General features: G+C 33.2%; 1 protein-coding gene across 2 annotated transcripts in view; it reads right to left on the reverse strand.

Annotated features, from left to right (window-relative positions):
• KLHL1 (kelch like family member 1) overlaps window positions 1–15106 on the reverse strand; it is a gene marked incomplete at both ends in the record, with an annotated part of 381529 nt that overhangs the window by 203268 nt on the left and 163155 nt on the right. For both annotated transcript variants that reach the window (XM_082602078.1, XM_082602077.1), the window contains one exon: window positions 12594–12730. In XM_082602078.1, coding sequence (XP_082458204.1) covers window positions 12594–12730 — 137 coding nt within the window. The remainder of the gene's footprint in view (window positions 1–12593; window positions 12731–15106) is intronic.

The following is a 15106-nucleotide window of genomic DNA, read 5'->3' on the forward strand; positions in this document are numbered from 1 at the left end:
ACTGAACCAGGAAGAAACAGAAAGTATGAACAGACCAATCACAAGTAATGAAATTGAAATTGTGATTAAAAATCTTCTAAGAAACAAAAGTCCAGGACCAGATGGCTTCACAGGTGAATTTAATCAAACATATAGAGAAAAGAGAACACCCATCATTCTGAAACTGTTCCAAAAAATTGCAGAGGAAGGAAAACCCCCAAACTCATTTTATGAGACCCCATTATCCTGATACCAAAACCAGACAAATATACCGCAAAAAAAGAAAATTACAGGCCAATAACCACTGATGAACATAGATGCAAAAATCTTCAACAAAATACTAGCAATCCGAATTCAATAATACATGAAAAGGATCATACACCATGATCCAGTGGGATTTATCCCAAGGAAGCAAGGATTTTTCTTTTCTTTTTCTTTTCTTTCTTTCTTTATTTTTTTTATTTTTTGCGGTACGCGGGCTTCTCACTGTTGTGGCCTCTCCCGTTGTGGAGCACAGGCACTGGACTCCCAGGCTCAGTGGCCATGGCTCAGGGGCCCAGCTGCTCCACAGCATGTGGGATCTTCCTGGACCAGGGCACGAACCCATGTCCCCTGCATCGGCAGGTGGACTCTCAACCACTGTTCCACCAGGGAAGTCCTGCAAGGATTTTGCAATATCCACAAATCAATCAGTGTGATACACCACATCAACAAATTGAAGAATAAAAACCATATGATCATCTCAATAGATGCAGAAAAAGCTTTTGACAAAATTCAACACAGCTTTATGAAAATAACTCTCCAGAAAGTGAACATAGAGGGAACATACCTCAACATAATAAAGGCCATAAATAACTAACATATAGCTAGCATCATACTCAACAGTGAAAAGCTGAAAGCATTTCCTCTAAGATTAGGAAAAAGACAAGGATGTACACTCTCTCTAGTTTTATTCAACATAGTTTTGGAAGTCCTACTACAGCAATCAAAGAATAAAAATAAATAAAAGGAATCCAAATTGGAAAAGAAGAATTAAATTGTCACTGTTTGCAGATGACATGATACTATACATAGAAAATCCTAAAAGATGTCACTGGAAAACTACTAGAGCTAATCAATGAAATTGGTAAAGTTGCAGGAGACAAAATTAATGCACAGAAATCTTCTGCATTTCTATACACTAACAATGAAAGATCAAAGAGGGAAATTAAGGAAACAATCCCATTTACCACTGCAACAGAAAGAATAAAATACCTAGGAATAAACCTACCTAAGCAGGCAAAAGCACTGTACTCAGAAAACTATAAGGTACTAATGAAAGAAATCAAAGACTACACAAACAAATGGAGAGGTATGCCATGTTCTTGGATTGGAAGAATCAATATTGTCAAAATGACTATACTACCCAATGCAATCTACAGATTCAGTGTAATCCCTATGAAATTACCAATGCATTTTTCATATAATTAGAACAAAATATTTCACAATTTGTATGGAAACACAAGAAACAACAAATAGCCAAAGGAACTTTAAGAAAGAAAAATGATGCTGAAGGAATCAGGCTCCCTAACTTCAGACTACACTACAAAGCTACAGTAATTAAAACAGTATGGTACTGGCACGAAAACAGAAATATAGATAAATGGAGCAGGATAGAAAGCCCAGAGATAAACCCATGCACTTTTGGTCAACTAATCTATGACAAAGGAGGCAAGAATATACAATGGAGAAAAGACAGTCTCTTCAGTAAGTGTTGTGGAGAAAACTGGACAGCTACATGTAAAAGAATGAAATTACAGCACTCCCTAAGACCATACACAAAAATAAACTCAAAATGGATTAAAGACCTAAATGTAAGACCAGACACTATAAAACTCTTAGAGGAAAATATAGGCAGAACACTCTTTGCCACAAAGCACATCAAGATCCTTTTTGACCCACCTCCTAAAGTAATGAAAATAAAAACAAAAATAAACAAATGGGACCTAATGAAACTCAAAAGCTTTTGCACAGAAAAGGAAACCATAAACAAAACAGAAAGACAACCCACAGATTGGGAGAATGTATTTGCAAATGATGTGACCAACAAGGGAGTAGTCTCCAAAATTTACAAGCAGCACATGCAGCTTAATATCATCAAAACAAACAACCCAATCAAAAAATGGGTAGAATACCTAAATAGACTTCTCCTAAGAAGACATACAGATTGCCAAGAGGCACAAGAAAAGTTGTTCAACCTCGCTAATTATTAGAGAAATGCAAATCAAAACTACAATGAGGCATCATCTCACACCAGTCAAAATGGCTATCATCAGAAAATCCACAAACAATAAATGCTGGAGAGGGTGTGGAGAGAAGGGAACCCTTCTATACTGTTGGTGAGAATGTAAACTGGTGCAGCCACTCTGGAGAACAGTATGGAGGTTCCTTAAAAAACTAAAAAAAGGAGCTACCATATTATCCTGCAATCCCACTCCTGGGCATATATTCAGAGAAAATCATGGTCTGAAAGGATAAATGCACCCCAATGTTCACTGCAGTACTGTTTAGAATAGCCAAGACATGGAAGCAACCTAAATATCCATCAACAGAGGAATGGATAAAGAAGTTGTGGTACATATATACAATAGAATATTATTCAGCCACTAAAAAAATGAAATAATGACATTTGCAGCAAGATGGATGGGCTTAGAGACTGTCATACTGAGTGAAGTAAATCAGACAGAGAAAGATAAATATCATAAGATATCACTTATATGCAGAATCTAAAAATAAATGATACAAATGAACTTATTTACAAAGGAGAAACAGACTCACAGACCTAGAGAATGAACTTATGGTAACCAGGGGGGAAAGGTGAGGGAAGGGGATAGTTAGGGAGTTTGGGGTTGACATGTACACACTGCTATATTTAAAATGGATAATAAACAGGGACCTACTGTATAGCACAGGGAACTCTGTGCAATATTATATAACAACCTAAATGGAAAAATAATTTGAAAAGAATAGATAAATATCTATGTATAACTGAATCACTTTGCTATACACCTGAAACTATCACAACATTGTTAATCAACTATACTCCAATATAAAATAAAAAGTAAAAAAAAAAAGAGAGAGTCTTCAATAAGTGATGCTGGGAAAACTGGACAGCTACATGTAAAATAATGAAATTAGAACACTCCCTAACACCATACACAAAAATAAACTCAAAATGGGTTAAAGACCTAAATATAAGGCCAGACACCATAAAAGTCTTAGAGGAAAACATAGGCAGAACACTTTTCGATATAAATCAAAGCAAGATCTTTTATGATCTATCTCATAGAGTAATGAAAATAAAAACAAAAATAAACAAACGGGATCTAATTAAACTTAAAAGATTTTGCACAGCAAAGGAAACCATAAACAAACAAAAAGACAACCTTCACAACAGGAGAAAATCTTTGCAAACAAAGCAACCAACAGGTGATTAATCTAAAATATACAAACAGCTTCTGCAGCTCCATATGAAAAAAACAAACAACCCAGTCAGATAATGGGCAGAAGATCTAAATAGACATTTCTCCAAAGAAGACATACAGATGGCCTCACTAATATATTTTACTTTGAAGCCATTTTGTAAAATGGCAAATTTAAATTAAACAAATATGTAGAATGAGGTTTGTACTTCAGTTCTAAATATGTTTTCTTTAACTTAATTTGATAAATAAAATAATCTGTCAAAAATTTTAAAACACATCATATTATTTAAAAAATGTCCATTTATCATAAAGTAGAATACATAACCCAGGAAAACTCTTGACGATAATTAGTGACATATATTTCAAAGTACTGGTACATTTTGTAGACATGAATGTATCAGGAATAAAAATGTTATATATTAAATACATGTTAAGTGACTTTTAGAATTCTTCTCACAGGAGTGAATTTCCATTACTAGTCTAGATTTTCTTTATTGATTTTCTTATTCTGCATTATCCCCTTCCCTACCTACTTATAAACATTTCTCCAAAGAAGAAAAGATGGTGTGGGAAACATGCATCAGACATCAGACTGGCATGAATGCCATTTGAGTAGAGTGTTTTCTCTGGTTGAAGAATATGAGGGGAGTGCAGTCATAGCTACAATGTGCCTAAGAGTGTTCAAGCACACAGTCTAAAGGGTCAAGGATAAGATATTCCTTTAGGATATCTTGAGCACAAAATCTACTTCTGTCTGAAACTTGCTTTCCTGGTTGGGTAGCCCTTACTATCTTTTATCTGAGGGAGAGAAAGCATTCAAAATTAAAGTGTTTGGGGTTCTCATTATAAATTCTTTTCTCAAACATGAAGAGGAAGTAACTCCTCACTAAGAATGGCAAACCAGGCAAAGGGTAATTTATGGAAATCTTAAGAGGGGTGTAGTGATTGAGGTTGTTTTGTTGCCTTGTTTTTTTTTCTTTATTGATTTTAGTTGTGTTTAGTTGATTTTAGATACAATCTACAAAAAGTATCAGCTCTATCAAATTTTAAATGAAAAGTATTGAGAAGTAGTTAAAATTCAACTAAAGGAGTATTTTAAAAGTTACATACTTAGAAACATATGTAGTTGGCGCTTCAGTTTTCTCAATTGCAAGATAAAGATGAATATTGTGAGGCATAACTGAGATGTGTGTGAAACATGCTAAAATATAAATATTAAACATGTGTAGTGTTTTCTTTTTATAATTCTTCTTATTTAGATTAAAATAATAAAACAAAATTGCAAAATTCTGAAATTGTGAATGTCCAAGACTGAGGACATTTTAAATAATGCTATAAACAATCACAAACAATTCTCCATTTAGGTAACATCTACATACTTTCCTCAGGTTATTCACGATTTTATGCAAAAGGAAATTAATTATAAAGAAAAAATTATATTTGATGACAGTTGATACTAGGTCAATGTACAGTCAAATTGGTCACACGGTGTGGCATAGTATAAGTACATATAAGCAGCATTCCTTTTCATATTAATCGTACACAATGTTGAGTAACTTTACAACTAGTAGAAAGAACCTTGATATGTCACTGGGAAAACTAGACTGTGGTTTCACATCTATGTTACTTTGCTGACCTCTGTGTTAGGGTGTTTTCATTTCTGTATCTGAAAATAAGATTTAACTATCCATCTCAGAATGTTGCTGTGTGGGCCAGCTGAGATAAGACAAAATACTAAAAGTAATACATGATAAAAACACACCTCAAACATATAAGGTAGCAAAATTATAAGTAGGTAGTTTAAACAAAACATGTACTACTAAAAATGTACACGAATCATACATATGAATGTGAAATCATATTGTAATACTGAATAATATAATAAATTGGATTCAAACATTATAAATATTTGTTGAACAAAGTGATTATTCCCTCCCCAGTTCTCAGTCTTTATATTCATTTTTTATAACAGATTATACAAAGGACTTGAAAAAACTTATAAAAATACCTATCATGAATAATCATTATAATTGAGTGCTTACAATATGCTAAGCATTATGCTAAACCCATTTAATTTTATTAGTTCATTTACTCCTTAAAAGAGTCCTCTCAGCCATTATTATTTCCCCTTTCTTATAGTTGAGTTATTTTAAGACTTCATAAAGCTAAGTAATTTAACTAATATCCCAAACTGTAAAATGGGGGAGGCCAAGGGCTATAATCAAAATTCTTAATGAGAAGTAACAAATAAGTAGTGCTGATTAGAATAAATCCCCAACAATCAGAATGAACATCAGGCTGCCTACATCATGATGAATTCTGGTTGAATTACTTCTGGCCAAAGAAGCTCTCAGATATTTCCAATGTTGAATTCAACACACTACACTATACATAGGTATGCCCCTTCAAATACAACAGAATCAAGCGTACAGATATTTTGGGATTAGACTGACAGTAAAATAATCCTGAGAAAATTTAATCCAATATAATGTTAATGGCATAAGAATACGTAACATCGACCCCGCCCAGTTGGTATAGTGGCCTATGATTCAGTTCATGCCTTCCTAGTACCCAAAGCAGAGGAAAATGTAAACAATTATAAGATTGAGAACATCAGTAAAATAAAATAAAAGCAGATTTTTAAAGAAAAGTTGATTACAAGACAAGACCTGAGATATTTTCCTTACTCAGAGCCTCAGAAAGTAAATGTGAGTTACAGTGCAAAAGAGACAAAACCTTTCCTCTATAGTGACTAAATATTAAGTTTCACACAGGTATTTCATTTTCAGTCTGTCTATGGAATCCCATAGCAAAAAGCAAAAATACAGTTCAATAATAACAACAAAAATTACACAATATTCACAAAATATACCTCATTTTAAATTATTTTACACAATAATGTTCCCTCAATTAATTTTATATTATTCAGTGCTGTGCATGCATGAAAACACACACACACACACACACACACACACACACATACACACAAGGTTCCCTGGTAAAATAATGGCAATATACAACTGATTGATTTTATTTTGCTTTATTATTTTTATTTTTTTCTTGTTCATTAATATAGGTTATTTCAACATCCTATGAAAATTATTAAGTCAATATTTTTAATTATTTGGTAACAGTAATATGTAAAACCAATCTTTAAAGGCTCAATTTCTTGAATGGAGAACAGAATTTTCTCATCTAGTAAAAGCCCTAAGTTTAAAACTAATATTCTGTTAATGTGCCTGCATATTCATGCCACTTGAATTAAACAAGTAATAAAAATAAAACAATAATTTACTTTTAATTACAATAAAAATTCTGAGGGAATTTAGAGTATTCAGTCCAGGCAGAACATATTGATGTATAATTTTCAATATTAAAGGAGAACATTAAATATCTCAGCTCCATATGTGTGTGTATTTATTTCTTTCAAATGTTTGGCAGTAAGTAGAAAGTGTTTTACCATTCCTTAGCATGTACTAAGACTTTAATTTACTTCAGTGGCACATAAACCTTTTTTTTTTTAAGATGTTAACTCTTCAGTATGATTTTTTTGCCACTTGCCAGTTCAATTTTCTACCCCTCTTTTTAATACCACTGCTAGATGGACAGCTTGCTTTATTTAAACCTTGTCCTTATCAGTTCTCTACAGGACCTGACACTTTGCTACTAACCCTGCAATCCCATCTTCCATATTTGTTCAAACTCTATTTCATTATGCATCAGTGAACACAGTGTATTTTCAAGTATGTCAGGATAATAGGGACTATGTAAGAGATAAACTGGAAGGAAATTTCTATCAGCCTGAAGCAACTTTAAAATACAGTGAATCCCAGAGCATCCTTTTCAAATATATAAAACTTCCTGCTTAATTTTCACAATGTGATCATCAATTTTTGGCTAGAATTGATATTCACACAATCAATATAGTGGCCTTCAAAAGTGTCTTTACAACATTCTCTAATGAGGAAACACTAGGCTGTGTATATCTAAAAGGATATTTATACAAAAGAAGATAGCAAAAATTAGTTATTTGAAACCCTATATTGGAAAGACCCTGGAAGGCAGAGAATGTGTGTAATTCAGCATATTGTCTTCCAGAGCCCATCATAGGGCCCAGCACATAGTGGGCATGCAGTAAAACTTGAGAGGCATTCAGTGTAATCACACGGCAAGAACTATCAGGCATTCATGTGCTGAGGTTGTCAGGTATCACTGGCTCCTGCAGAGAACCAGCACTAGACTGGGAGGAAGTATGACTCAAACCTGCAGTGAGTCACTATCTAGCAATAGGGGAGTCGATTTAATCTACCCAAAGTGTTATGAGGGCAAGATAGTCATAAACCACTCCAAGGAACTCCATTGTAACTAATACTCTACAAAAGGACATTGATTCAGTAGAGATAATACCATTCAATTTGTGCTCTGACATTTTACTCTAGTAATAGATTCAACATCTTACTACTGATCTTTGTCAGGTTACTATAGCTCACTGAATGGGTTGCATCAAGAATTTCAGAATCTCTTAAGCACTGAAAAAAAAAATTCTGTACCTTCATATTAATTCAAAGGAGACCAACAAAGTTTGATTTATGTTATGATGATTTTGTCAATGCTTATCTGAGATAGCAAATATGTAATTCTCAGTAAAAAGTAGTTTTGGTGCCTCTGCTTTGTGTCACATACTTAGCCATAGAAAAATGTTCATTTATAACATTTATAATGCTCAGGATAGAATTTCTAAAGTTCTATACATCTCTAACTTTCTAAGTAATTTGGAAGTTGAATGATGAGAAAATGTAAACATATTTTTCTTTGCTTCTCTGATTCCATCCTTCTGAAGATGTTCTATAGAATAATTCCAGAACACCCTTGACTTCATTATCCCAATCCACAGGCTTTATTGTAAATTAAACAAATAATACCCCAGATCTTTATTCTAGATGAGTACAGTTACAGAATTGAAACACCGTTGCATGTAGGAAAATGTTTAAAAAGCTGTTTTTAAGTACGTTTGACTCTACACAACTGAGAATGCCATTAAGTGGATACTGATACATAGGTCTTTCCAGGTATTTTTTGTTTTGTTTGGTTTGGTTTTTTTTTTTGCAGTACATGGACCTCTCACTGTTGTGGCCTCTCCCATTGCGGAGCATAGGCTCCGGACGCACAGGCTCAGCGGCTATGACTCACGGGCACAGCCGCTCCGTGGCATGTGGGACCTTCCCGGACAGGGGCATGAACCTGTGTCCCTTGCATCAACAGGCGGACTCTCAACCACTGCACCACCAGGGAAGCCCAGATCTTACCCGTTTTGAAAACAAAAGTAAAGAGCCATTTCACTCCAATAAGTCTATTCATTACCAAATTTGTTTAAAGGTTTATGTCATTTTAATCTGTTTCAATTTATATTTTTTAATCCCTAGTGTGACCCCCAAGAAGTGTTCACATATTTTTTAATTAAATTATGGTTTGATTTTGAAAAACTGATATACTGTCTTATAATTACATATTCTCTGGATTAAAACTAAATATTCAAACTTTAAATTTAAGACACCAGTGGTAAAAGGACACTATTTTATAACATACACAGTTGCTAAATAGTCCTTTGTTCTGTATAAATGACTAAGATCTCACTCAGGTTTCCTAATAAATAAACTATAAAGAAAGCCCAATGGAAAGTTTTAAAAAGAAGACATTAAAGTTAATCAAGAATTTAGAAAAGTGATAAGAACTCTCCTGTTTGATATACAATTCTTTCTAACACCAGTGGAAATGTTCATTTCCTTTTCATTCCTGAACTATTATAGTGTGTGAAAAAATTGACCTTATAGTACCTTTTATTTTAAATAGTTTGATACTATAATAATTAATCATCTTTTTTATAATTGTATCTTTACCCTCCATACTGTCAAGAATGTTTTCTTTAATGTTGTCAACACAAAGACCTTTTTGGTTTTCTTTATTCTACCTTACATGTTGCTAGTATTAACCTGTTTATTATTATATATATTTTTCTTTAGAAAAAATTCTAATTTTGTTTGAGCTATTACCCAGCAGTCACCCCTTTTCACCCAGGTCATTCTTCCCAATTACCAGAAAAAAATCTTAGATATTTGCTTTGGTTCTTATTGAAACTCTGTGAGGCCCCTGGTCCCATCCTTCCTCATTCTAATTTGATGGAGTAGGAAAAAAGAAAGGGAAATAGAGAGAATGTCTCCCACGTCTTACATGTACAAATTTTACCTCATGAAGTCTTTAAAGAATGCTTCCTCTTTCTTCAAATCAAAGATTATTAAACTCTATAATCATTGACGCTTACCTCTGTTAGCAAGTTATTCCAAGCTACTTTACCCATTCATTATTTTCTTTAATTTCTGAGAGAAAAATTAGCTACATATGGTTCTTTCAAACCTAAAAGACTTTCCATATCTCATGGAAAATTTTATATGTTTAAATCATTTCAAAGTCTCTTACCCATCTCTACTGGGTGAAGTACTTCTACAACTAGTAGTTAACTGTCAATTCTTGACATAGTTAAGCCTCCTTAGTTTCTCCAAGGCCTTTTAAACTTCAGAATTCAAGAAAATATTCCCAATTGAATGACCATTTAAGGAGCTCACTGTTCATTCATTCTTTCCCCTTTTCTGTGATGTATTTATTTTTAGCTTTCTACAAAGGAAAGCTTAGAGATCAGCTAGCAGGTGAGCTAAATACACACATAGAGATACCTCCTATTTTTCCCTTGCTATACCACTGTTCACTTGATCTCTTCTATTGTTATAATTTCTTACATTATATATAACAAAAGACAAGGTACATACTTTATATTGTGGCTAGCCCCCCCCCATATTATGATGTAAATGATTTGCTCATCAAGCACATTTCTATAAACTAACAATTGGAAATTTATCAACTAACAGGGAGGAATTGTTATGGAGCAAAGACCAGAGTGGCAGTGGTAACTTAACAGCAGCTTTGTATCTGGTCTGCCCTCTACAAAGCAGAGAAAAATCTGGGTCATTACATTCAGCAGGGAGCTTTGAAACACCTTCCAACTTTTTGCTACACGATGATAAGTGTCTTTTGACCTAGTTTTGCACTTGAGAAATGCAAGACTGCCAGGCCATGGAGGTTGTAAGTGTTGGATCTATGCTTTTATGTGGCTAGAAGGATTCCTAAAGTGTTAGCTTTGTGATTCTTCTCTTTCCAGGAAACAGTAATGTGGTTATGTTTTCTATCTCTTGCCTGAGAGGCCAATGAACTTTTATACTATTATTTCAGGTTACATGCAAATTGAAATTGAACAAGGTGGTCTTAAAGTGCCCTCAGCTTTACTAAAATTTAGACAGTCTACTTCCTGACTATAAACCTTTGATCTCTTTTTTCTTAGACGATTAACTTTAGAAAACTTGTAATTATAAATATTTTGCTATCTCTTTGAGATGTAAATTATTAAAACAAAAATAAAATAAACAAACAAAAAAACTGGCCTCTTGCCAGTTTTACAACCCAGGAATGTTTTCAAGGACCTGGAAGCCATCTCTTTTAAATGCCAGCCTCAAGGGAAATAGCACACTTATCTCTCAGGGGTTTTTTTTGGAGGGGTGATTGGGAGCATAATTTAGGTGGGCACTTTGCTTCAATTTGTAAAACTACCTTCTTTCCAAAAGATAGGAGGAAGTTTAATTTTCCTTTAGGTAAAGCCAATCAGCAATGGCCTGTGTTCTCTCTTTTACCCCAGCACTTAAAAATCCCCCCCCCACCTTTGTTTCAGCACTATTAGGTAAAGACTGAGTTCTGGTCTCTCTCCCCTATTGCAACAGACTTGAAGAAAAACTTGCTTACCTGTTTAACTTTGTCCATGCAATATTTGCTTTGACAAACTATAATTTAAAAATTACTGAGGCTGGAAAATGTCTAAGTATTTCCATTACATTGCTGCTTTGTGATTCAAGCATCCAGAACATGTGCATTTTTCTTTCCAAAGAGGTTTCATTTACTAAGTGTAACATTAGTGTAGCAAACTCCTCTCTGTGAGAAGCTAAATCCTCCAAGAGGACAGATTCCCACTAGTTCCACAAATTTTGGTTCTAGTGGCTGATATTCACAATGCCATCTCTCGCTTCCCCATAACCAGAAATGCTGCAAAAACATAGCTCCTTAAATTAAGGTCCTGCTATTTGTTAATCAAGCTCTAGCTTCTCTTTCTTTCCTCATTTCACACCATGATCAAGTGTTCAGGCAAAATGAACTACACGCCACTTCGAAAAAATATTACTTCAATCCATACTATTTCCCTTTGCTTCTGTCACAAGATTTTAGTATAATATGTCCCCTTCTCTTATTAATCTGGAAAGTTATTAAAATGTTTTAAATGAATGTGAGCCATAATAATGCTCTGAATAGCAGGTTTTATGCCCTCTAACTCCCTCTTAACATTTCGTATTCTATCATATTTATCCCTTGTTTAACTGTTTTCTCCACTTGGACTGTGAGCTTCTGGAGGGCAGACATGGTTTATTCACTAGTTTATTCTCCAGAGATACAGCTAATACTTGCACATTGAGCAACATTCAACAAATGTTTGCTAATTTGGCAAAATTATTTGTGCTAAATATAATATGGTACAAAGGCCAATAGAAAAAAGAGCATAGTAGATCAGAAGAAATATCTTCCAAAATAGCCATTCTCACAACTCTAGTTATCTTCATTTTCCTTTTTAACTAAGTTTGCCAAGTCCATTTGGTGAAGGATTTAATATTGAAATAAACACATTACAAGAAAAAAATAGTTATTTGAACCCATCATTTCCTAAAAGAAAGAAAATTAAAATTTTCTTTCTTAATGCTCTAAGTTTGACCATAAACAAATTCATAGTTAATAATTAATAACCTCTCTTCTCCTCTCCCAAGATCATTCCATTGACTATTATTATAAACCAGTTTAAATTCTTTGTGGAAGAATGTAGAGCATATGTATACATATGTACATTGGTGATTTCAGTGACAAATGCAAAGGTAGTCTGATTTTTCTCAACTAAAAGAAATGAAAGATACATGCTTAACAGGTTTTTTTTTAAGCTTTAAAACCTGTGTTCAAATTCTCACATTCACAAGACATTAACATGAAGCTATAATTATTTTACTGTACCTGTATATGCAAATTGGACAAGGTCCCAGAGAGCATTTGGGTCTATGCCTTCCATCTTGATCTCCTCTTGCTTGGCTTCACAAACATCACTTGTAAACATGGCAGCAAAATAGTCTGAGACTGAGCTCAGAACAAGCCTGAAAGAGGTACAGGATCTAATTTAGGCCACGAATGTAAGTGTCAACAAGAATGCAGTGCAGAAGACTCTATCTATCTGTCTATCTATCAATCAATCTACCTATCTATCTATCTATCATCTGTCTATCTAACTGCCTATCTATGTATCATCCATTATGTGTATATGTATCCTCTCTCCATCTATCTGTTTATCACCTTATGAATTGCACTTTTAAAATCTGATTTAGGAAATTCTGTTCCAACTTTTGGTCACAGAGCATCGTCTTACATCTTCTTCTATAATTTTTAATACATTTTTTTCTTTCACATCTAGGTCTTTCATCCTTTTGGATAGGATTCCAATTTTATTTCTCTCTACATACTCATCCATATTTCATGAAACTACTAAAGAATTTGATTTGTCCCAGTGAATTAATAGAGCCAACTATATTGCCTATTTGAGTCCTGAATGTGTAGTGATCTGTCGCTGACTTTTTTTTTTTTTGCTTATTTGCTTGTTCTTGTGCCAATACAATACTTTAGTAATACTATGATTCTAAATAGTCTATAACCAATTAAACAAATCCTCCCTTGTTTTTTCATTTAACTATTAGCAGAGTTTTATTCTTCATATAAAATTTAAAGTAAACTCTTCAGATAAATTAAGTGGAAATTTAACTAAAAATACACTGAATTTCTGATTTAATTGGGGATAGTTGGTATATTTATTATATAAAGTCATCCGATACAAAAATATAAAATATCTCTCCACATATTCAGAATATCTTGTCTGCTTTTTATTCAAATTTTAACTTTTTTTTCTAAAATTGTCTTGTGTATTCTTTTTTGATTCTTAGTTACTTTAGAGTTTTGTTGGTATTATGTATAGTAACTTTTTAAAGAATTCTACTTACTTGTTGATTTTTGTTGGTTTAGAATTCATTAGCTGGAATTTTCATGGATACATCTTTTATCTGGCACAGGTACTGAATTATCTTACTAGTCCTTTTGATTCAACTGCTTTGTCCTCTAGGTAGATTATTATATCATCTGCAAACAATCTCAATTTGACCACTTCCTGTTCATTCTCTATAACTCCTTTCCTTTTGCTTTTCTTTTGCTTTTCTTTAAAATTCATCCAGCACCTCAGTGTTATGTTAAATGGCAGCTGTGTCAGGGGAGAAAATTTGTGTTATTCTCTACCCTAAACGAGTCATATCTAGGGTCTCCTTTCAGCAGTATTATTGCTGAAAGTATTAGTGTATAAGCTTTCCCAAGTCAGGAAGACCCCTATAATTTTTAGCTTTGCTAAACAGATTAAAACATGTGGATGCTAAAATTCATAAAATGCCTTTCTTCTGAATCAAAACTATCTTTAGGAGTTTTCTAATTAAATCATAAGAGAAATGAACCTGTTATTTTCTTTTCTTGTATTTTCTTAGTTGCCTCTTTAATCAAGATTATACTAGCCTCATAAAGTGAGCTGGCAGCTTAAACTCTTTAAAATTTTGTATAACAACGTACAGAAGAAAGCAAATAATTTTTCTTTAAAGATGTTCTAGAGCTTACTTGAAGGAAATCTTAGTTGGGCTATTTTGGGAAAATGTGACATATCAATCTGATTTCAATTTTTGAATAAGCCAAAAGGCTTGTTTATATACTCTTTTTCTTTGTCAAGTTTTGCATTTCATATTTCTCAAGAATTAGCCCATTTGATCCATGTTCTGAAATTTATTAATGTTTATTATTAATAAAATTATGTTTAGGTTTAATTCTATCATTCTACTCATTTATATATATATTTTTGTCTGCTCCATTTATTCTTTTGGTTTTATTGTCTTTATTTCATCTCATTCATTTATATTTTAACTACCTCTTTTTCTTACATGTATGTTTGCATTTTTTAAGGTGGTTGCTCTTAAGTAGGGACCAGAATTTTTTTCTATAAAGAGTCAGATATTAAGTATTCTAGGTATTAAGAGTTATGCATATCCTCTCTATCATGTTTTCCTTTTAAGAAAATTCAGTCAATGGAAAATGTGAAAAGGAATTTTAGCTCATGGTCCCTACAAAACCTACCTGCATGCCAGATGTGGCCCCTTCACTGAAGCTTGCTAATTCTGTCTATAGATTACAACATTAATTTTTAACTAGTAACCATCTACCATCAAGTAAAATTATCCTACTTTGCGAACACTGTAAGAACCTTACAGCAGCATGATTTCTTTTACTCCTTCTTGCTCAGTCAAGAATCTTTTTAAAGAAGAATATACATGTGAAAGTATAACTTTATTTTATATATACACCTTTCTTCACCATTTATGAGGCTCTTTATTTATTTCTATAGAAGCAGGCATCAATCTAGTATAAATACCCTTCAAGAGGAAGAAACTTCT

This window comes from Mesoplodon mirus (assembly GCF_964341445.2).
Source record: "Mesoplodon mirus genome assembly, chromosome: 17".
Lineage (NCBI taxonomy): Eukaryota > Metazoa > Chordata > Mammalia > Artiodactyla > Ziphiidae > Mesoplodon > Mesoplodon mirus.